This window comes from Anolis carolinensis, chromosome 4 (assembly GCF_035594765.1).
Source record: "Anolis carolinensis isolate JA03-04 chromosome 4, rAnoCar3.1.pri, whole genome shotgun sequence".
Classification (NCBI taxonomy): domain Eukaryota; kingdom Metazoa; phylum Chordata; class Lepidosauria; order Squamata; family Dactyloidae; genus Anolis; species Anolis carolinensis.
In genome coordinates, this window is record NC_085844.1 from 211,160,534 (window position 1) to 211,183,363 (window position 22,830).

Genomic DNA, 22,830 nt, shown 5'->3' on the forward strand with positions numbered 1-22,830 from the left:
TTGATGGCAGAACTACCTCAGGATAGGACTTGACAGACCCACCCTTTTCCCATGTGGGAATCGATGTGTTTGGTCCTTGGGAGGTTGTCACTAGGAAAACCAGGGGTGGTGTTGTAAATAACAAGAGGTGGGCAGTTTTGTTTACTTGTTTAGTAATACGAGCTGTCCATATAGAAGTCATAGAAGGGATGGACACTTCATCATTTTTAAACGCATTAAAAAGGTTCATAGCCCTCAGAGGGCCAATTAAGTCAATTCGGTCGGACTGTGGCACCAATTTTGTAGGTGCGACCAAAGAACTCAATTGTGTGTCTAGGTTTGGGAGAGACCCAAAGGTTCAGAACTTTACGAATACTGAACAAATTATGTGGACTTTCAATGTTCCTCACGCCTCCCATATGGGTGGTGTTTGGGAGAGGATGATTGGTATTAGTCGCAAAATCCTTAATGCCATGTTTTTGAGTCATAGGTCATTGACGCATGATGTTTTGGTGACACTTATGGCGGAAGTTACCGCAATTATCAACAACCGGCCGCTGGTTCCCCTTACCAGTGACCCTGAGAACTTACAACCACTGACTCCTGCACTTATTTTGACACAAAAGGTGCCAGGATGGAAGGACGTCATGTTGCCAGTTCCGGACGGAACTCACTGTGCCCTGTGGAAACAGGTGCAGTCCTTGGCCAACCACTTTTGGAAAAGGTGGAAAGCTGAGTACTTAAGCCAGCTTCAAGCTAGAAGAATCTGGCAAAGCCCACAGGACAACATTGAGGTTAACAACGTTGTGTTGTTAAAGGACAAAGACTTGCCCCGCCATGCGTGGCCCATGGGCATTGTATTAAAGACCTTTCCTTGCCCGGACGGTAAGGTCAGGAAAGTTCAATTAAAGACTTGCAACAGAGGCAAAGTGTCCATTTTGGACAGACCAATTAGTGACCTCGTGTTGCTTATTGGAGATGTTTAAAGTTCTAGTGTTTGTATTGTTGTGTATACAAAGGTGTTTGTATGTTTTTGATTGGTAAATTCCCACATCCTGGGAATTTAGCGGGGAGTGTTCCGTCCCCCAGGACGATGGTTTGCCTTACCTATTGGTCGTTTGTTTGTTTTCCCTCCTTTACATTTTGTTTGAGCCTCTGGCTGCAAAGGCCTAGGAAAAGTGGCTTGGAATCTGCAAGAGCTGGCTGCAGTTTTCTTTGCAGTGATTGGTCAAAGAATGCAACATCTTAGGACCGCCCTTTTTACCAGGGTCTAGTCTCCATTTTGGAGCTTCATTCTGGCTATAGTCTTCCAACGTGCTGGAGCTGTGCAAGGCTAACTGGGACAAATCATCCTCAAAACCAGGCCAATCTAAGCCTATCCAAATTAGATAAGTATTGAATTATATTGATCTGGAATAGGAAATCTAGTTAGAGGAGCAGGGTTATTCTGTCGCTTCTAGAACTAATCTTTGCTGTAAAGATAGGGAAGGAAAGAGTTTCTCCTTCTAATATAGGCAGCGTGATTAGGGTATAGTGGTTTTATAATCACCTTTGCTTTCTGGAACCAGGGATAATTCTGTACCTAAAACCTATAGAAATTTGTTTCATTTTCTACAACTTTAAGATCTGTGCCAGGTTTACAACCTTGTATGAATAAACATCCCTTTTTGAAGTTATCCAGACTCAGTCGTTCAATATCTATAGGACAGCTTATAGGGATTTGCAGTTCGCCCGGATAAAGGACAGCACGTTTCAGTTTTATAGTTTTTTATTGTCCGGCGGACGGCACACTTCTGCTGTGGGAATTTTTATTCCCACTCCTCACAACTGTTCTGACTTAGAATTACAGGAAACTTCTATGTGTCTACAATGATCATTTTTCAAAATGATAGTTCATCCATGAGTAGACATCACAGTGATTTGCAGTAGATTTAGTTGGAAAATGTGAGATCTTGTAGTGAATCACTCAAGCAAAGGAATCAAATTGGCAAGGCAGAGGCTGAACAAGCATTAATCCCACAATTACCCATCTGCCAGTCCATAGAGTAAAGGAATATAAATGTAGACTTTTAAATTAAACATGTAGGTGTATATTTTCGTACACTACTTGTCCATAATCAAATATATAAACCAATGTGAGAGAGTCATAAAAGAGAAAATGACTGCTAGTTAGTGATGCAGGAAGATAGATAATGTGGAATAGCAAATGAACAGGAAGCTTTGAAACATGCAAACTGGCAATTACAGGATATATACACAAAAAATTGCTGGCTCTAACAAGATTGGTAAGGATTTCAGATCCCTGGGTGCCTAACAACACCAATGATACATCTTCACATATATACGAGAAAAATCATGTTGCTGAAAATGAGTGTTGGTGAAAAATAAGGAGTGTGTTTCTTTGAAAAAGAGTAGCAAGACATGGTATTAGTATTGATCACAAATATCTGGGCTGTGTAAGTACTCAGAAGCATTGAGTCCCCTAACTTTTCGCATAGATCCATCTGCTATTTACAAATTAAGGTCTATAAGCCTCAATTTCACCTATCACTGAGTTAAACCACTGTTGTTAGGAAAAGGCTAGGTGTGAATTCATAATATATTTATGATATGTTCTTACCACCTATAATTGAAACAAAAGCTTCTTGCTTGAGTTTAAATATCACAAGGCACAGAAGTTAATTTAAAACTGGAAGTTGGGGGGGGGGGGGGGTTCACGTCTCATCTTATGCTGTTCAAAGGAGAAAAAGAGAAGAGTGCAAAAGTCCAACTCTTGCCAAAGCCCTGGTTTCACAATACATCTAAATGAAGTCTAGGAGTAAAGCTGTTCTACCATTTAAAATGAGGTGAACATTCAGTGCTGAAGTCTTGCTTCCTCTCAGACTCCTCAGAGTGCCTGAACACTGTTTCTTCCAATCATTCAAATTGTTTCTTTGATATTTTGGGTTGATCCCATCATTTTAGGCCATTGGCACAAGATTGTTGAAATGTCATTGAGAAGTCTATCCATCAACATACAAAGGCAAAATGAGTCAGAGTTCCTTTTGCAAAACAGAACATTCTTTTCTCTCCCAAACAACTTAGTTACAGAAATTATAATTACAACACTACTTAGCTGTCTCACAGCACTACAGTGCTACAGTGCTACACTGATGTCTCACTGAGTAGTGAGCGTATTGGATGAGGAATGTGCATGTTAGGGTGGGAGTATGTATTCCTCACCAAAAGATAGCCTTTCTTCCTGCAGAAATCTGGCATGAGCTCAGGCATCTGGAGTGACCTCTATTTTCTGTGCTGCCAGAAAATTCTCTCGCATCCCTCACATGTATTGAGAATCAGAAAAGAAGGCATAATTGATTATTTTGGCTTCAGAACTAAGAACCTGGTAGCAAGAGGTGTGGTACATGGACCTGTCTGCTTTGGTGAGAGATTTACAATCCAAGAGCTGAATCAGGAGTAAGTTTCTTCAGGAAGGAAGGAAGAAAAGAGGGAGTGTTTATATTTATGAAGGGAAATATTCCTTCAGGGAGGCAAAAGTTTATCCTTGTTTTCTTTGGGCAGGATCCCTGAAGCCCTACAGCAAAGTAATTGGAATAATAAATAATACTGAAATACTTTGGTTCCAGAATAAAGGCAGTAGCTTTGATGCAATTTCAGTGAGTTATTTGCTCAAGCACACTTCATATTACGAGTAGAAGTTGTATGGCACCTCAAAAACTAACCAGTGAACAGATTCATGAGCTGTGTGCATATGTACCTTCAAGTGGCCTGTCGGCATATAGTGACTCAATGAATTCCATACAGTTTTCTTAGACAAGGAATATTTAGAAGTAGTTTTGCCAGTTCCTTCTTCTGAAATAGAATCTATAGCACCTGGCATTCATTGGTGGCCTCCCATTCAAGTACTAAGGAGCCCCTAGTGGCGCAATGGGTTAAACCTTTGTGCCATCAGGACTGCTGACTGAAAGGTTGGTGGTTCAAATCTGGGGAGTGGGGTGAGCTCCCTTCTGTCAGCTTCAGCTTCCATGTGGTGACATGATAGAAGCCTCCCACATCCGTGCATCCCCTGGGCAACGTCCTTGCAGATGGCCAATTCTCTCACACAAGAAGCAACTTGCAGTTTTTCAAGTCGCTCCTGAGACACACAAAAAAATTCAAGTACTAACCAGGACTGACCCTGTTTGGCTTCCAAGATCAGATAGTATCTTGTGCCTTTAGGTTAATTTGGTCATAAGCTAGAACTTGCTTAATTATAGTTGATTAAACAGACTCTCTCCCTCCTAAAAGCTTATATCATAACAAATAATACAATTATTAAAAAGGCACAAAGCAGCACAGTGGCACTTATGAGACTAACTAAAAAGAAATTCATCTGATGGAGTGAACTGTGTCCTTATCCATAAAAAATTATGCTAGAATTTTCTTCTTCCAGTTGCCCTCTTTATGCTAAAACAGATGAACACAGCTATCTCTCTGAATGCTACAACAAATGGCTAAAACAGAGATGATGGGATGGGAGTAGGAAATAACTATCAAGGGTTGAGATTAATACAGTTACTGAGTACCGTATATACTCGAGTATAAGCCGACCCGAATATAAGCTGAGGCACCTAATTTTACCATAAAAACTGGGAAAACTTTTTGACTCGAGTATAAGCCGGGGGTGGGAAATGCAGCAGCTACTGGTAAATTTCAAAATAAAAATAGATACCAATAAAATTACATCAACTGAGGCATAAGTGGGGTAAATGTTTTTTGAATATTTACCGTATTTCAAAGAAAAACAGTAAGCTAACTCTGTAAGTGCATAAGTAGGGTCAACAAAAACAATATGGTATCAACAATAACTTTATAATCATCATCATCATCATCATCAACAGTAACAACAACAACTTCCATTGTATCCTGCTCTATCTCCCCATGGGGACTCAGGCCAGCTTCCAACATAGTAACAGGCAAACATTCAATGCCTATATAAACAATGCAGGGCTAGATATAGCTCTATAATTATATATACTAATTTCACACTTGCATTTCCCCCCTGAAAAGTTTGCAAATCCTCTCTCTATATATGTGCATTTCCCTCCTGCAATATTTGCAAGTCCCATTTATCTATGTTTACATCTATCTAGACATCTCTCTGTGTGTGTGCATATTTAAAAGGCCTATATGTATATTAATATCTATCTATCTATCTAGACATTGCTCTATATAGAGAGAATTATATCTTTATAAGATTTGCAGAGACTTGCAAACATGTGAGGGGAAATTCATATATAAAATTAATGTATTTGTAGGGGGAAATCTATATATTATTTACAAGCTTTGGGGCATGCATTTGTCCAAGGAAGAAATGCAAGCAAAGCCCCCCTAAAAACAACTTTGCCCTCTTTTCTCCTCCCCTTTCCCACCTCTTTTATTTCTCCCTCTTTCAAACTCTAAAAGTAGCCAGAAAGGGCTTTTTAAAACTTCCCTCCCTCTCCCAAAAAAACCCCCACTCCATTTTTGTTTCCTTAGGAATAAAAAGAAATACACACCTTCTGTTGCTCTCCTTTCCCTCCCTTTTGACTCAAATGTTCTTGCAATAATAGTAATAATAAAAATAAATCCTGCAAATTTGCAAGAGTCTCTCTTTTTCTTCCCCTTCCACCATGCAATCTTTTTCTTCTTCCTGGCTTGCAAGAGGTTCTGTCACTCACTCTTCTTTCGCTTTTAAAAACATTCCCTCCTTGTCCCTCTCTTAAAAAATAAGATAATTCCAGCCTGGGAGGAGAAGCGGAGAAGGGAGGTTTTGGAAAAGAAAACATACTGTGGCCTCCAGGCTCTGCTGCTGGCTTGACCTTGACCCGATTATAAGCCAGGGGAGGCTTTTTCAGCCAACAAAAGAGATAAAAAAAACTCGGCTTATCTTCAAGTATATACGGTACTTTGATTTGATAGAGACTTCTCCCAACCTATGGTTATGCGCAGAGGCGGTTCAACCACCAGGCCAACTAGGCAGTTTCCTGTGGCACCATTTTGTTGGGGGCACCATCAAGGCAGCTCCTGTCTCCTGCGGCCTGCCTCTGCAAGGTATTGAACTGCTTTTTCTGTTGATTTGTGTAAAACATGATGTTTTAGTGATTAATTTGTAAAATCTTAATGTAATTTGATGTTTAATAGGCTTTTCCTTAATCCCTCCTTATTATCAAACATTTTCGCTTATCCAACGCTTTTATTTTTCAGTGATTGGCTTGGGGGGGGGGGGCAAAATTCTGTTCGCCTACACTTTAAAAATACCTAGGGCCCGCTCTGGTTATGCGTTATCAATATATGAAGCTCTTGCACATTTAGATATTGGTGACATAAAATAAATTCCGGACATAAAGATATGACTTTTTTCAATTATGCAAAACACTCCATTATCAGGCAAGGTTTCCTGCCTGATGAAAACCTTATGTCACTAAAAAACCTACGTTTTCTTAAATTAGGCTCTTCAAATGTCTTTTACCTCCATATTTTTTTTTGCTTTATTTAGGTTTCATAGGGCAGAAATAGCTGTTTTGTGGGTGTATGTGCACATAGCTGTGATGAGGACAGTAAATCTGCTGACTTGATGGCAAAAGCACATGTGCCCAGAAAATAATCTTGTGCTTATTTCCTCTAGCAAGAGGCTCAGTGACTTTGCCCTTTGTTGCTTGAATTTAAAAAAACAGCCCCTGGAGGCAGTGAGAAAAGTGATATGAACTATCCACCCCCACAGTCTTTCAGCTCATGAGGCACGAGGGAAATAGTATATTAATCTCCAGTGCTACAAGAGGCACCCAGAAGACGGAAACAAGCTCTGAAGTATAATTTAAAAAGGACAAAGATATATAAATGTCAGGGTCCACAAAGAAGGGAGGAGTAGGGGAGACTGGATACTACCCAAGACCAGAACTTGGCACTGTTACTTCTTGGACTACAGTTCGCAGAGTCCTCCACTCAGGAAAAATCTGTGACTGTGCTAGACAGAGGACTCTGGCAATTATAGGGGTTTTTTTTTAAAAAAAGTGTCAGGCTGGCAGAGAATATTCAAAGGCAAGGAAGCAAAAATGGCAGTAGTATTACTCAATCACACCTGCCTAAATACCCCAAAGGCACCAGATCCTGTCTAATCTTAGAAACTAACCAGGTTTAGCCCTGGTTAGTATTTGAATAGAAGACCACCAACGAATACCAGGTATTGTAGTCTATATTTTGAAGAAAGGAGCTATTTTATTTTAAAATCATTTTTCCAATTGCAAAAGGAGAGAAAAGGGACAAGTCAGTCACTTGAAATTAAGCCTACACTGGCAGATGTCTCTGTAGTATTAATATCACTGTGGATGGAACAAAGTTCACAAAATTCATGTAATGGTGTTGTTAGCCATGACACCCCCCCCCCCCCCAAAAAAATAGGTTTATGAAAAATAAAGAAACTACAAGTGAAATGTGTGATTTGGGGGAGGGGGTTGTTGTGTGGTTTCCAGGTTGTATAGCCATGTTTGAGCAGCATTTTCTCCTGTCGTTTCATTTGCATCTGTGGCTGGCATCTTCAGAGGATCCTAGCTGAAATCTCTACAATGGAAAAAGTCATTGGAAAATCCAGGGATGAAAATCAATGAAGTGTGCAAAAAGAGTGCTAAATACAAGTAGCAATATGTGAAATGGGTGAGAATTAATTTTAATAGTTAGACATCCATGTATGTACCCTCTTGGTGACATAAGAGTCAGATAGTAGGTCTCAATGTTAAATGTAAATGTTTCCCCCTGACATCAAGTCTAGTAGTGTCTGACTCTGGAGTGTGGTGCTCATCTCCATTTCTAAGCTGGCATTGTCCGTAGATGCCTCCAAGATCATGTGGCTGGTATGACTGCATGGACTGCAGTTACCTTCCCACTGGACAAGTACCTATTGATCTACTCACATTTGCATGTTTTTGAACGCTAGGTTGGCAGAGGCTGGGGCTAACAGTGGGAGCTCACCCGCTTCCCGGATTCAAACTGCTGACCTTTCAGACAGCAAGTTCAGCAGCTCAGCAGTTTAACCCACTGCACCACCACAGTAAAAGTAACAGTAATCATTTTGTGGCTCTGTGTCTTTAGCCACTTGTTTTAGGATATAATTGTGTTCCAAATCCAAGCCCATATTACTAACAGCCCCCAAAAAACAATTTCTTTCTGCACATTTTATGTTCCTACTGCGCAAAATATATTCAGTTACACATTAGAATCATGTCTACCCCAGGTTGGGCAGGAAGCATGCTCCAGGTCCCCATACCACTATGAAGAGCATGACAGCACAGCCAGCCAAGTAGTCAGCATCCTGGCAATGAAAGTGCAAGCCCACCCATGGAAGAAGAGGACGGGGTGGTGGTAAAGGAGGTGGGGTGAACTGTTGTGGGAGGTTTGAGTAATCATCCCACCGTAAAAGAAAGAAAAGGAAAAAAAAGTAATACAGGGTGTTTGAAAAAGAACTCCCTAGTTTTAAGTTAAAACACATTAAAACTAGGGAGTTCTTTTTCAAACACGCTGTATAACTGCAGTGGTGTCTACTGTCCTCCAACCACAACTTGAAGAATAGTTGATGTACAATTGGTTTTTGAAGAAAAAATATTGCTCCCAACGGTGCTTAAATAAAGGCACTATGGGGTGAGTGGCCAGGAAAAAATAAATCCTATGTTTCAGGACAGGCAACTTCCTCAAATCCCTTTCCATCATCCCAAACATTTTACAAAAACAGCCAGATTCTATGTTACTGCCTCCTTCTCTACCCGTGGTGTGCAGTAGATATACCATAATCAGCCTTTTCTCTTCTCATTCTATGTCAGGGAAGCTGCAGTGGTGACACTACCATTTGGTGTCTCATATGGCATGGCATGGAGCCTGACTATCAAGCACATCAAGGGCCATCATCACCAAAAAGCACTGAAGCAGATGGTCCAAGAATAGAATAGACCCTCTTAGGGTGGCATGGGGACAATAGTGAAGGCAGGAGAAAAGGAATGCCACATTTGATACCCCTTTGCTTTGCTATCTGAAACAATTGGCTCAGAAGCCTCATGTTAGCACCAGCCCTGGAAAGATAACACACACTACTTACTTGCAATGGAAAGTAGGCAAACTTCCAGAAGCTGGCCCATGGCTCACACATCATTCATCGCCCAAGAACAGATGTATTTACTAACCTTACCAACTTACATATTCATATGTCTGAAATAAATCCAGGCAACACTTCTGAGCTTAGGCCTAAACTAGTACAAGACGTAGAGTAGAGACCATAGCTTGGTAAAGTCACTTTGTAGAGTGTTTCTCCAAGAATCTCCTAGCTAGAATAATCACCATGTTGGTTGAGGGATTTGGGGAGCTGTAGTTCAAACAGGAAGATTTCCAGGCACTGGTGGACTACTAATCCTGGGATCCAGAGATACTGCCTTTTACTCTCCCACCACAGCTAGGGAATCTCCACTCCTTCTCCTTGGTCTTATGGGCAACTTTGCTGTGTGAAACAACTGTCGGAAGCTGTGGGCTATCTGCTAGATGCTGCAGTGACACACATTATAGGCCAGATAATGGTGACTGTCCAGTGAAGCCAAACTGGTATTGGCCCAACTGTACAATCTGGATTCTGCTCCTGCTGTGACAGTTCAGGGGTGGAACATCTAAACAGCTCCACCAATTATGGGGCCTGTTCAGAGAAATGCTCAAACCCAGCCCTGGATTTCAGTGTATGTGTAGACGCACCCTCTCTGACTTCTCCTACTGTGGGATAAACCAGATTGCACTGGTTTTATCCCACATTATGGACCTTAAATTCCTGGACATCATCTGAACATCCAGGAGCAATGCCCAATCAAAACCAGGATATAGGGCCAAGAACGATCTTTCCTAAAGACCGAAACAGTTACTCTCAGGGTGCAGTTAATACTGTAAAATTAATGCAGTTTGACTCTACTTTAATTGCTATGGTGGAGGAATCATGGAAGTTATAGTTTGGTGAGGCACCAACCCCTTTTCTCAGAGAATGCTAAAGACTTTGTGAAACTGCAGCTCCCATGATTCCATAACATTGAGACATGGCAGTTAAAATGGTGTTGAATATGATTAATTCTACAGGGTAGATGCATCCTCAATCGGAGGTAATACTAGGCTAGGATCAGTAGTTTTCCCAGTATAAGGAAACTTCCTCCACTAAATCAGTAAGAATCACATGATCCTTCAGAAGTTGTTGAACTGTCCCAGCAACTCTTGCCAGCATAACCAGTGGTAAGAAATGCTGAGCTTTGCACTCTAAAACTATCTGGAGGACCACATGATCCCCACACCTGTTATATAGAAATTTCTTGACTACTTAGAAAAGTTTGGAAATTACAAGTTTCAAACCATGGCTTAGGCAAATTATACAATTCAAGCTCAGAGCCCTATTAGTCCATTGCAGCTGTTTATTGAAAAAATAAGAAATAAAAAATAGTTTTATAGCACCGTTAAGACAAATCTTTATTTCAATAATCTGTTCTTTCATAGACATCTTCAGTCAATTTGGTTAAATGCTACAAAATTAGATTGACCATTTCATGTGCACTGTTTTCTGAAAATTTGTGGTCTCATTACTTCAACTCTCCAGCGTGTTTTTCACTGCAGTCCTTTCTTTAACCTATTCAATTTCATGCAGCTGAGCAGGAACTTTCAGATGAAACTAATTCTAAAAACCTTCAGCTTTTTCATACCCATTATTTAGCCTTTAACATTAACATGGGATTGACATGGGATCCACATGAGAATGTCCAGATGGAAAGAATCCTAATACTTTTAAAAACAGGAATGTTGATAGATGCAGCTTTTCAGGCAGCAACTTACCTCTAGGAGAGTTCTGGTGCATTTTTCATTTAGTCTCTCTCGAAGTTAGAAGTGGGGAAAACAGCCTTCCAGATGTTCATGAAAACCCACTCTCTCCAAATCTTACCAATAGTCAGGTAGGCTAGGGCTACTGGAAAGTGGAATTCAACATCTGGTCACAGATCCCCCAACCTTGGTCTAAGAAATATCATAAAGGAAGGGACTGTATTGATCCACACTGCACTAAGAGACCACAAGGAAAAGAACTATTTACATAAAGTTCCTTCACTACTATTACTTATTTTCCTCCTATCCAACTTCATAGACTACTTGAATAAGATGTGATGCAAATGGAGTTAAGAAAAAGTAAGAAATGTACTTTTTGAAGAAATGTTCCCACATTATTAACAAAAGTCAAACACAGCCTTGTAAGGTACATCATGACGAGCATAACTAGGAAAGAATGATAAAGTAAGTTATATAAAGACAAGCATTATTTTCTTGAAATGTTATTAATAAAGGATTATTGTAGTGATTTTTTCTAGATGTCTTTCAAGATCTCTTCTAGATCTCTGGTACAAAACTCTTACATGTAGGCTTGACACAGGGGCATCTGTGCTGGTCCTGCCTCTATATGCCCTCTCCCCATGCATTAGCACTATCAAGTAGCCTAGATAACCTTTTTGAATAGGAAAGCCTTTAACATTAATTCACTTACATGAAAATAGGATTATCTATGTGATCAAGAACCCTATTAAAGCGGAAGTGTCTCTCTTGGAATTATTTGCAGAAGCATTCTTGGAAGTGATTTGCATAGTGTGAAAAACTTCAAAACAAGGAGGGTGGGATACTAAGGTAAGGATGGCACATGCAGGCCCATGCCTCGTGACTTAGCTATTTCTGTAATGGCCTATTACTATTAACACTATTTTTACCAGAAATTTTGAAAGGAATAATTCCAGTCTCATTCTTAATGTATAAATATGTTTCGGCTACTGGGAATGCCCATTTTCCTGTGTCTGCCTCTCTTCCATGCCCTAAAGTACATCACTGGGCAATGGAATAGGTAAATAAAGTTGGCAGTGGTATCGAGAGGAGGCAGGTACCTTTACCTAGTTGGCAGCCATTCAAAATTATAAGATATTCTCACAACATCCCTACCAATGATAACAGTATGTAATTCAATGCATCAACATCTGCACACTGTTGCACAACACAGAGTATCCAGATTGTCAAAGCACGAGGCTGATTCAGCCAGCATACTACCTGTTCTTTAGATGTAAACAGAATATATTTATTTATTTACTTTGTTTTATATCCCGCCCTCTCTCCCTCATTGAGGGACTCAGAGCAGCTAACTCAAGGAACAATCATTACGGAGGGGACTCATTTTAGGAAGTCTCAAAACTCCACAATCCCACAGGAGTTCCTTGCGAAGGTGCTTACATTTGTCTTCAGTCTATTTAATCTAGCCAGCATCTTCCTAAGAACATATGACTTCTCAGGCAGAGAAGAGGAAGGTAAATGGAATGGTTTACAGTTTCTCCTTCGAAGACCACCATTTGGTTCACTATGGAAGGATGCCCTCTTGCAACTAGTGTGAGACAGCATTTGTTCAGCTCAAACACTTCTCCTCAGTCATCACATTTCAGTTACTTCCAACATTGCCTAGCTGGCAGAAAAACAAATGATGGAATGGAATGATTCTCTTTCTCATACCTGCTGCATTTCTCTCTCGAACCTAGTCCACAAAGCTCATGGATTTGGTTACTGAGTGCAGACAGTTTATGTATCTGCCCACAACACTTCGATAGGTGACTTTGTGAGTGCCTTGCCAAGGAATCAGAATTGGCAGTTCATTCTTGCTATAACTTGCTATCCAGGTTTTGTTGGATGCTTCTGGAATCACTTTCGTTTGCAGCACCGATACCACAGAACAAACCCAACAGCTCTGCATTCAGTTGCAGGTGGAAATTGCCTTCTGTCCATTGGCAGGTGAACTCACAGTCATCAGCTCTTCTACTCTCTCCATGTTCAGATTAGGATCTGGCTCCTTTGATCCATTCATGAGAATCTGGCCATTTGGGGCTGCCTCTTGTTGTAGGGCTGGGAAAATGAGAGAGAGAAACCATTAGAACAGAGACAAACTGAAAAACCAAATGAGACCATTACAAGGGACAGAGATGGAGTTGGGAAAGAAATCCTGTTAAAATGCATGTGCCCAATTTTCACAGGCTTGTTACAGTTTTGTAAAGTACTTCATATACCAAAAAGTTTAACTGTAACATCACACTATCAGCAATAATAAATAGCTTTCCAGAGCTATTCATCTGAGCTCTTCTTGTCTTTAGGAGTGCACTTCAATGTTCTGCAGTGTAAGGGGCATACAGTGTAATTTCATCTGAAACTGTAAAAAATTTCAGTAAAAAAGAGGATTTAAAAAAGAGAGAGATAATGTTTAATTGATTGTGGGTGATATGAATCTAGAAAACAAATCTTTCAGGAAGTGCCTATCTATTCATCATGGGTCACAATAGATATATATTGACTAAATCTTCTGACCTTATCCAAGCAGAAGGTGGTACAGTACAACTCTAAGCATATCATAATATTATGCGGAGAACCTAGAAAATGCCTAGAGATAACATTTTTTAAAAATGTGGTTAAGTAAAACTGCGTGCCTGTAGATACGCGGGTTATAGGGTATTTGTGTTAGGAGAACTAGTCGCACACCTCTATTTAATGCTACCTCTTTGTATCAGACAAGTGGAATAGTTATTATATGAAAAATCCTCTGCAAAAGGCTAACCAACAGAAAACAGAGCAGGTTGGGTGATGGGAGCAGCTGAAACTGTGTGGGCGGATTGACTCGGTTTCCATTGCTCCCTGCCTAGGACATACAACCACCTTAACCTATACAGTTTCACTGGAATGCTATAAATTTTCTGCTCTAAACCCATCTTTTTATCAGTTTTGCTGGATGGATTCCCCAATTCACTGGTCTGGGCATGCACTGAACAATAGCTTCACATTCATTACATTTCCTGCCTGATGGGGATTTGCAGAATGGCAAGCCAGAGCAGGATTAAAAAAAAACAAAAACAGGGCAAGAACACCTGCAAGGGATTGGGGGGGGGGGGGGGACTGGAGCTATTGGCAAGACTTAAACCTAATGGCAGAGTTTATTGGTGTTTACATACCAAGCAGTACCATCTCATAGAAATGTGTGTGTGTGTGTGTGGTTTAAAGGGAGCCACAGGTGAGGAGTGCAGACTCCTCTCCATCACATTCAACTTGCTTCCTCACAATCCCATGATTAGGAACCAGGTTTGCCTTTAGGCCAATTGCTCCAGAAATAGAGGGTTAGCAGTCCTATTGCTCATGTTACTCCTGATTCCTTTTGCCACTCTTCTCTCCTGGAGGACAGGAGAGAAGAGTCCCTGCCTGTTCAACCTCTTAAACTACCGTGTTGCTTTCAACTGTGGTGGTAGCCTCTACCCCACTGCAGAATTCAAGTAAAATCAATCTGCAGCTCTGCAGCTTTCCTGAATGGAATGGAGCTAGGGTGCCCACTAAGAATCACAAACTTGGAAAAGACCACAAGGACCATCCAATCCAATGAACACACTTCTGACAGATGGGCATCCATCCTCTGTTTATAAACCTTCAAAGAAAGAGTTATCAATGTATTCTAAGGCAGTGCATTACACTGTTGAACAGCTCTCACCATCAGGACGTTCTTCCTAATGTTTAGGTGGAATCTCTTTTCTTGTATTGCAGGTGAGGTCTGACCAAAGCAGAATAGAATGGTACTATTATTTCCCTTGATATAGACACTATGCTGCTATCGATTCAGCCTGGAATTGCATTGGCCTTTTTAGCTGCTACATCACATTGTTGACCCATGTATAGCCTATGGTCTCTAAGACTCCTACATCCCTTTCACTGATATTGTTTTCAAGCCAAGGGTTAACTTTTCTATATTGTGCATTTAATCTTGATTGGCTAAGTGTAGTACCATGCATTTTTCCCTGTTGAAATAATTTTGTTAGTTTTGGCCTGGCTCTCTAATCTTTTAAGGTCATTTTGGATTCCAATCCTGTCATCCGGGGTATTAGCAATCCCTCCCAATTTGGTGTCATCTGCAAATTTAATTAGTATACCTTCTATTCCATCGTCCAAGTCAAGGACAACAACTAGAGCGTAGAAGACAGAATACCTGACTTTTATATGACAAGACACAGTATAGAGGGAACCATCACTCCTATAAGGTGGCAATACGTGTAGTGAAGAAAGTTTTCTTCTCTGTACACATTGAATCTGCATATTCTCGCACAGCTGAGCTGTTCAGAGTGGTGAGAGGCTTAACCCAGGTGCCCTCTCCTCTGAACCCATTATTAGAACCTTCAGTAGTTCACTATGATGCTTTCAACAACCACTTCGCAGATAAAATATCTCGCAGAAGAGCCGACTTAGATGCTGTCATCGGAGCAGAAGACAACAAGATGTCCAGCAACTGTGTGAGTGGGTTTACACTGGATCAGTTTTAATTGGTGAGTACTGTTGATGTGGACAAGCTGCTGGGGCAAGTAAGGAGGATAACCTGCTTTCTTGATCCCTATCCCACTTGGCTGGTTGTCTAGGGAGGAGATGCAATTAGACAATACAATAATAATAATACAGTAGAGTTTCACTTATCCAACATAAACGGGCCGGCAGAACGTTGGATAAGCGAAAATGTTGGATAATATGGCGGGACTAAGGAAAAGCCTATTAAACATCAAATTACATTATGATTTTACAAATTAATTTCCAAAACATTGTGTTTTACAACAAATCAACAGAAAAAAACAGTTCAATACACAGTAACGTAATGAAGTAATTACTGTATTTACGAATTTAGCACCAAAACATCACAATGTATTGAAAACATTGACTACAAAAGCATTGATTACGAAAAGGCCGACTGTGTTGGATAATACAGAACGTTGGATAAGTGGAGGTTGGATAAGCGAGACTCTACTGTAATACAACAAATTATTAACACATCTTTCAGGGAGGGGAATTTTCCATCTTGCTTAAAAGAAGTAGTACAGTAGAGTCTCACTTATCCAACATTCTGGATTATCCAACACATTTTTGTAGTCAATGTTTTCAATATAACATGATATTTTGGTGCTAAATTCATAAATACAGTAATTACTACATAGCATTACTGCATATTGAACTACTTTTTCTGCCAAATTTGTTGTCTAACATGATGTTTTGGTGCTTCATTTGTAAAATCATAACCTAATTTGATGTTTAATAGGCTTTTCCTTAATGCCTCCTTATTATCCAACATATTCGCTTATCCAACATTCTGCCGGCCCGTTTATGTTGGATAAGTGAGACTGTACTGTAGTTAGACCACTGCTGAAAAAGCCCTCCCTGGATCCCTGGACCCTAATAATGATGGACCTGCGTCTAACCACCCTTTTTTGGGCAAGGTTGGCCCATTTCAAACTGGCTTCAGAGCAGGATACAGATTTGAGACTGCTATGGTTGCCTTAGTGGATAATCTCCATCTCAACACTGACACTGTCCCTGTTGATGATTCTATACCTCTCGAAGGCTTTCGATACCATCAACCATGGTATCCTTCTGGAACACCTGGGGGAAGGGGGCTGGATATCAGAGACACTGTGCTGCAGTGGTTCCAGTCATACCTCTCAGGCAGGTTCCAGATGGTGACACTTGGGGATAGCTGCTCCTCAAAAAAGGAGCTGCTATGCGGTATCCCACAAAGTACCATTCTATCCCCAATACTTTTTAATATTTACATGAAACCACTGGGAGAAATCATCTGTAGGCATGGGGTAGGATATTATCAGTATGCTGATGACACTCAAATATATTTCTCCATGCCTTCAAAAGCAGCTGCAGCTAAGGATAGCATGTCTCCTCTGAATGAATGCTGGAGGAGATAATGGGCTGGATGAGGAAAAACAAATTGAAACTGAATCAGCGCGAGGGGCGTGGCCACGCAACACAGGGGCGTGGTCGCGCGATGCGGGGGGCGGGGCCAGGTCTGGCCCCGCCTCCCGCATTGCGTGGCCACGCCTCCTGCACCGCGGGGGGGGGGGGCGGGATTTTTTTTTCCGCGTATGTTTTCAAATGACCTCGGGCCGGTTCTGACTCCACTATAAACCTTGTTTTTGTTTTGTGTATTTTGATATGTATTTTATGGAGGTATATTTTCATATGTGTATTTTACAGAGTGTTTTGAAATGATTATGTGATTGTTTATGTTTTAGAAATGCTGTAACCCACCCTGAGCTGTGACAAAAGGTGGGCAAGAAAATTTATTATTATTATTATTATTATTATTATTATTATTATTATTATTATTATTATTGATAAAGATGCTGAATAGCACTGGGTCTGGGACAGAACCCTGTGACACCCACTGGTCACTCCTCTCCAGGATAAGGAGGAGGCATTGCTGGGCTCCCCTTGGATTCAGTCAGTCAACCAATTCCCAATCCACCTAACAGCAGAATTGTCAAGCCCAATTTTTACTAGCTTATTAGCATGAATTTCATGGAGCATTCTGTCAAAGGCCTGCTCCTCTTGTTCTGAGCATTTAAGTTCTTGAAAGGGCAGAATGTACAAAACAGTTGAAGATGTATGGTGGAAGTTGTGCCCCCCACCCTACATCTTCAACTGTTTTGTACATCTGTCACAGCTTAGCAATATTACCTTGAACTATAACTCCTCCAGGTAGAATAGTGACCAAGTAGCTAGGAAACCACCTATCCCATTACCGGAGTTCAAATAAGATTCTTCTGCCATTTTAGTCCCCATTTTGATATGGACTGTAGAGAGAGTGCCCTCTTGTTATTTTTCTCAGGCAGCGTTTTACTTTGCTACTAGTACAATTCTCAAATACTGAAGGTCAACTGAGGAAAACTTTGCAGAAAAGTTTACCCCTCCTTTGAGCTCTTCTGGGTTGGACAAATGTGTTGTTTGAACACACAAAAATCTGTCATCAAATTTAATTTGGTTATCAGTGATCTCTAGGCAAGCAAATTATATTTTGACAGAAATGGGTAAATTAACTGTGGGGGTGGGGAAAACCCCTGTGTTTTATAATAACTTTCAGTGGATAATGGCCATGTTTGAATAACTGGATATGTCAATCTGAAGTGAACATTATCAAAACAAAAGGAGATGTGGTTACTATTCTTCCATCTCTCTCCCTTCAGACATTTTAATCCACAATTTAAAGATTACAGCAGCCACTAAAGGAGTAAGATAAGGTTGAGTCATGAGTGAAACTTCATCTGCAATGAGTGTGCAGCATCACTGAAACTAACTTAATACCAGGAAACAGTAAAAATAATGTTCTACAGGGTTTTTGTGCTATTATTTATGGTACCCTTTCCCTTCCTTTTTAAACAATTTTGAAATCTTTAACCTAAATGATAAAAAGAAGCTGTGAGCTTCAGTAATAGAGAAGCTGCAAAGTATTTGGCCATGCTGTATTCCTTTATTCTGGAAGTCCATACAATTCCACAAAAATGAGAATGGTCTAAGTCACAAGTATACTTGAAATTAATGGGGTCACCGTAAGTCGTCAGTCCACTTGAAGACCTATACACACACATCTTTCCCTAGTAAAGGATGAAGCAGAAGGAAGGAAATACGGTATATGAAGAGGGAACCATTCTTTTGCCATATGGTTCAATCAGTTCAGTATTACTTTTTTGGACTACAATTCCCAGAACTCTCACAGAAATTGGCCATACTGACTAGGAGATTTCGAAGATATAATTGAAAAAGTAACATTTCCAAGCAAGTGCAGTATTTATTTCCTTATGTCCCAGCACTCAATGAAGACTGACTGGACAAAGTCACATACAGGCAGCTGTGTGATGTCAGAAGAAAAATCAAATTTGCCCATATTCACCATATAGTCCAACTACACAGCCTTGCCTTGCATATCATTTCGGGGTACCATTACCATTATAAAGTAGCTAAGTGTCAAAGGTTATACTTTTCTGAAAGGGGATGTCATTTGGATCTTTGCCCTGACATACCCATTTATCCTTGGGACTTGTCTTCCTATGATGACTCGTGGAAACAATCCCTGTCTCGTGCAACCAGGCTTTGAAAACAGCCCTCTCAATTATTTTAATGTATATTGCTTTGGATAGCCAGTACTGAGTAGTGGTTTGGGTGGTAGAAACTAGAGTCTAATCCCCACTCAGCCAGAAAATCTTCTGTGTGACCCTGGGCAAATCACACTCTCTCAGCCTCAGTGGTTCAGTGACAAACCTCTTTGAACAAATATTGCCAATAAAACCATGTGGTGGGTTGCCTTCGGTTCATCATAGGTGAAAAGGATGGTGAAAACAGGTTTTGAAAATCTTCTCTTAGACTGCTTTCAATATATATATATTCAATGGATATTGCTTTGGAGAGTCAGGGTGGTTTAGTAGTTTGAACAATGGATTACAACTCTGGAGACTAGGGTTGAAACACCCACTGGATGACCTTGGCCAAACTGGGCTCTCTCAGCTTCAGAAAAAGACAGTGGGCAGACTTCCTTTGAACAAATCTTGCCAAGAAAACCCGTGATAAGCTTGCCTTAGAGTTGCCATGAGTCAGAAACAACTTGAAGGCACACCATAACATTGCTTCAGAACTGCAGGCCAGCAGCAAAGTGAGAAATGCTTTTAACAGCCAAATAGACTGAATGACTGTGACCAAGAAAGAGGACACACATGATGTGAAATGTAAGGGCTGCCTCATACTGAGGCAAAACCTTGATCCCTCCAAGTCAGGCATGGGAAAACCTGGGCCCTGTGGGTGTTTTGGACTTCAACTCCCACCATTCCTAACAGCCTCAGGCCCTTTCCTTTCCCCCCTCAGCCGCTTAAGCAGGCCTGAGGCTGTTAGGAATGGTGGGAGTTGAAGTCCAAGACACCCCGAAGGCCCAGGTTTGCCCATGCCTGCTCCAGGTGGACAGCAGCAACTCCCCACTTTCTCAGGATGAAGTCTTTCTTAGGAGTTGAACAGAGGCCACATTGATATAATGAATGCTGTTTGACACCATTTTAGCTGCCAAAACTCAAGGCTATGGGCTCCTGGGAGCTGCAGTTTGGAGAGGCGCCCTCACTCTTGGGCAGAGAAGGCTAAAGACCTTGTAACTCCCCATGATTCTGTAGCATCGAGCTTGTAAAACTATAACTTCCATGACTGCATAGCATTGAGCCATGGTAGTTGACGGGGTGTGAGTTTTACAGTGTAGATGCCCCCCACAGAATTAAGAAAGAAGTTGCAGCATAAAAGGGTGTGCGCTAGTGGGGATGTGAAGGGCGCATCTACATGGCTGAATGATTTTTTTTCCGTGTCAGAAGCTACTTGAGAAACTGCACATCACTTCTGGTGTGAGACAATTGGCCGTCTGCAAAGGATGTTGCCCAGGGTATGCTCGAATGTTTGATATTCTACCATCCTGTGGTAAAATATGGGGAGCTAGAGCTGACAAGCAGGAGCTCACCCTGCTCCTCGGATTTGAACCGCTGGTCTTTTGGTCAGCAGTCCTGCCGGCACAAGGTTTTAACCCATTGCACCACCGGGGGAATGAATGAATGTAGTTTAACACGACTTTAACTGCCAGTGGCTCAATGCTGTGTGGTGGCGCAATGGGTTATGTTAAACCCTTGTGCCTACTGGACTGCTGACCTGAAGGTTGGGTTGCTGACCTGACGGTTGCTGGTTTGAATCCGTGATACAGGGTAAGCCCCTGTCTGTCAGCTCTAGCTTTCGAGGATATGAGAGGAGCCTCCAAGCAGGATGGTAACACATCCGGGCGTCCCCTGGGCAATATCTCTGTAGACGACCAATTCTGTCACACCAGAAGCGACTTGCAGTATGTTCTCAAGTCGCTTCTGACACAATTTAAAAAATGCTATGCGATTATGGAAGTTTCAGTTTTACAAGGCCTTTAGCCTTCGCCCCCAAGAGGGCTGGTGCCAAGCCAGTGATTCCCAAATTCTGGCCCCCGGGATGTTTTGGAGATCAGCTCCAAGAAGCCTCAACCACTTTGGCCAATGGTCGGGGGGGCGGTTGAGGGCGGCAGTCGCAAGCACCCCGAGGAGCCTGGCTGGGCCCTTCCTCGTCGCTCGGGAGCCGTGCCCGCGGCGTCCTACCTGCGCGGCAGCTGTGCCTGGCGCGCACCGCCTGCACGGCCTGCTGGTTCTTGAAGCGCGCCAGGGCCAGGGCGATGTCGGCCTTCCAGCTGGGCTCCTCCTCGGGGCATCGGAAGTCGATCTCCTCGCCGCCGTCGGTCACCAGCGTGAAGTAGACGCGCCGCTGCTTCCACTCCACGCACTCGAGGGCCTTGAGGCGGGCGAAGGGCAGCTCCTTGCAGCGCGTGGAGCCCCGCCGGCTGGCCCCGAAGAGCCGCAGCCCCTTCTCGCCCAGCAGGCACCGCTTGCGCTTCCACTGCTGCAGCAGCCCCCCGCTCCGCTTCTCCAGCACCCCCTCCCGCAGCACCTTCTCCGACGCCATGGGAAAAGGCCGGCCAGGCGCTTCTCCGCCGCCGCTTCCCCTCCGCCTGCCTGCCTGCCGAGGGAGAGCCGGGTTGGAGAGCCCGCCCTCCCCGTTGCGTGCGCCCCGTCGGAAGAAGGGCAGCCCTCGCCTCTCTCCGGCTCTCCCTCCCGGCGGGATGGGCCTCGGCATGCCCGCTGCTGCTCCTGCTGTTGCTCCTGCCCCTGCTGCCGGGCGCCGGCCCTCCCTCCTTGCCTTCCCACTCGCATTCCTTTCCGGCTTGCGCCCGCCTCCTCGCCTGCCAAGCCCCGCTCACGCCCGGCAAGGGACGGCGAGCGCCCCGGGAACAGCACACCTCCGGGTATTGGAAAAGAACTGCACCCAGTCTCTGGGCACATTTCCGATTGGCAAATGAATTTCCATGAATATGCGGAGACCACCTTTTGAAAACCACGAATTAAGGAAAGCATGACCTTGTTAGAAGTCAACTCTCTGAACAAGTGACACAGTATTCATAAGCATTCATGTAATGGCACACAGGTAACTCAGCTGTTCAACTGAAGGACCATGTCTTTGAACTGCCAAGGACAAAGACATGCCACTACAAAAATATACTTGGTTATCAGAGGATGGTTGTTTCTTTGAAGTTGGAATTGCCCTTGAAGTTGCAGTTGTAATTGCCCAAAACTCCCTTGAAACCTCTTAGTTTAAAATATGCACTCAGAGATAAAACAAACAAACAAACAAATCTTTGAAAAATAACATACCTTGTTTACTCACAAAAATCTTGTATTAATTCACCATACAGACACATTTCTTATTAAGGTTCAGTTATAGGTAGGATGTAGTTCTCTGTGTGTTGAGTAGACAGGGTATCATTTTTAACCAGTACTCCGTAGTCTTTAGGTATAATTGTACTTACTGAAGTCCATAAGTCATACTTCTCTACTGAAGTCCAAAAATCAACATGCATCCACCTCCACTGAGGTGTAAAGCAGACACTGAATATAAAATGGAGTCCTGAGTCTGAACATGCTCAGTATAATCACGTCTGTAACCCCTCCCACACCAAAGAGGTACAGTTAAACTGGCAAATCAACATACACATAGAATACAGGTTAGCAAATATATACATTAACAAATAAATAAAGAAAAATAAGATCAAAGAAAAATAAGACAAGTGCAAAGAAGCCAGAATGCATGTCCAAAGAACTTCTAACTGAGCTAAAACTCAAAAGTGACATGCACAAGAAGTGGAAAAGGTGAGAAATCACCAAAGAAGAATTCAAACGTATAGCCAACTCCTGTAGGGAAAAGGTTCGCAAGGCTAAAGCGCAAAATAGGCTCAGGCTTGCCAGGGACATAAAAAACAACAAAAAAGGCTTTTTTGCTTACGTTGGTAGAAAAAGGAAGAACAAGGAGGCGATAGGGCCTCTGCAAGGAGAAGATGGGGTGATGGCGACAGGGGACAGGGAA

General features: G+C 42.2%; 1 protein-coding gene across 1 annotated transcript in view; it reads right to left on the reverse strand.

Annotated features, from left to right (window-relative positions):
* The window catches only part of phlda3 (pleckstrin homology like domain family A member 3), a 60,476-nt gene extending 38,784 nt beyond the window's left edge, over window positions 1-21,692 (reverse strand). The window contains exons 1-2 of the mRNA XM_003220510.4: window positions 21,015-21,692; window positions 12,535-12,921 (exon numbers count right to left, since the gene is read on the reverse strand). Of these exons, the coding sequence (XP_003220558.2) occupies window positions 12,773-12,921; window positions 21,015-21,546 (681 nt within the window). The 5' untranslated portion in view covers window positions 21,547-21,692 and the 3' untranslated portion in view covers window positions 12,535-12,772. The remainder of the gene's footprint in view (window positions 1-12,534; window positions 12,922-21,014) is intronic.
* Between the last annotated feature and the right edge of the window lie 1,138 nt (window positions 21,693-22,830).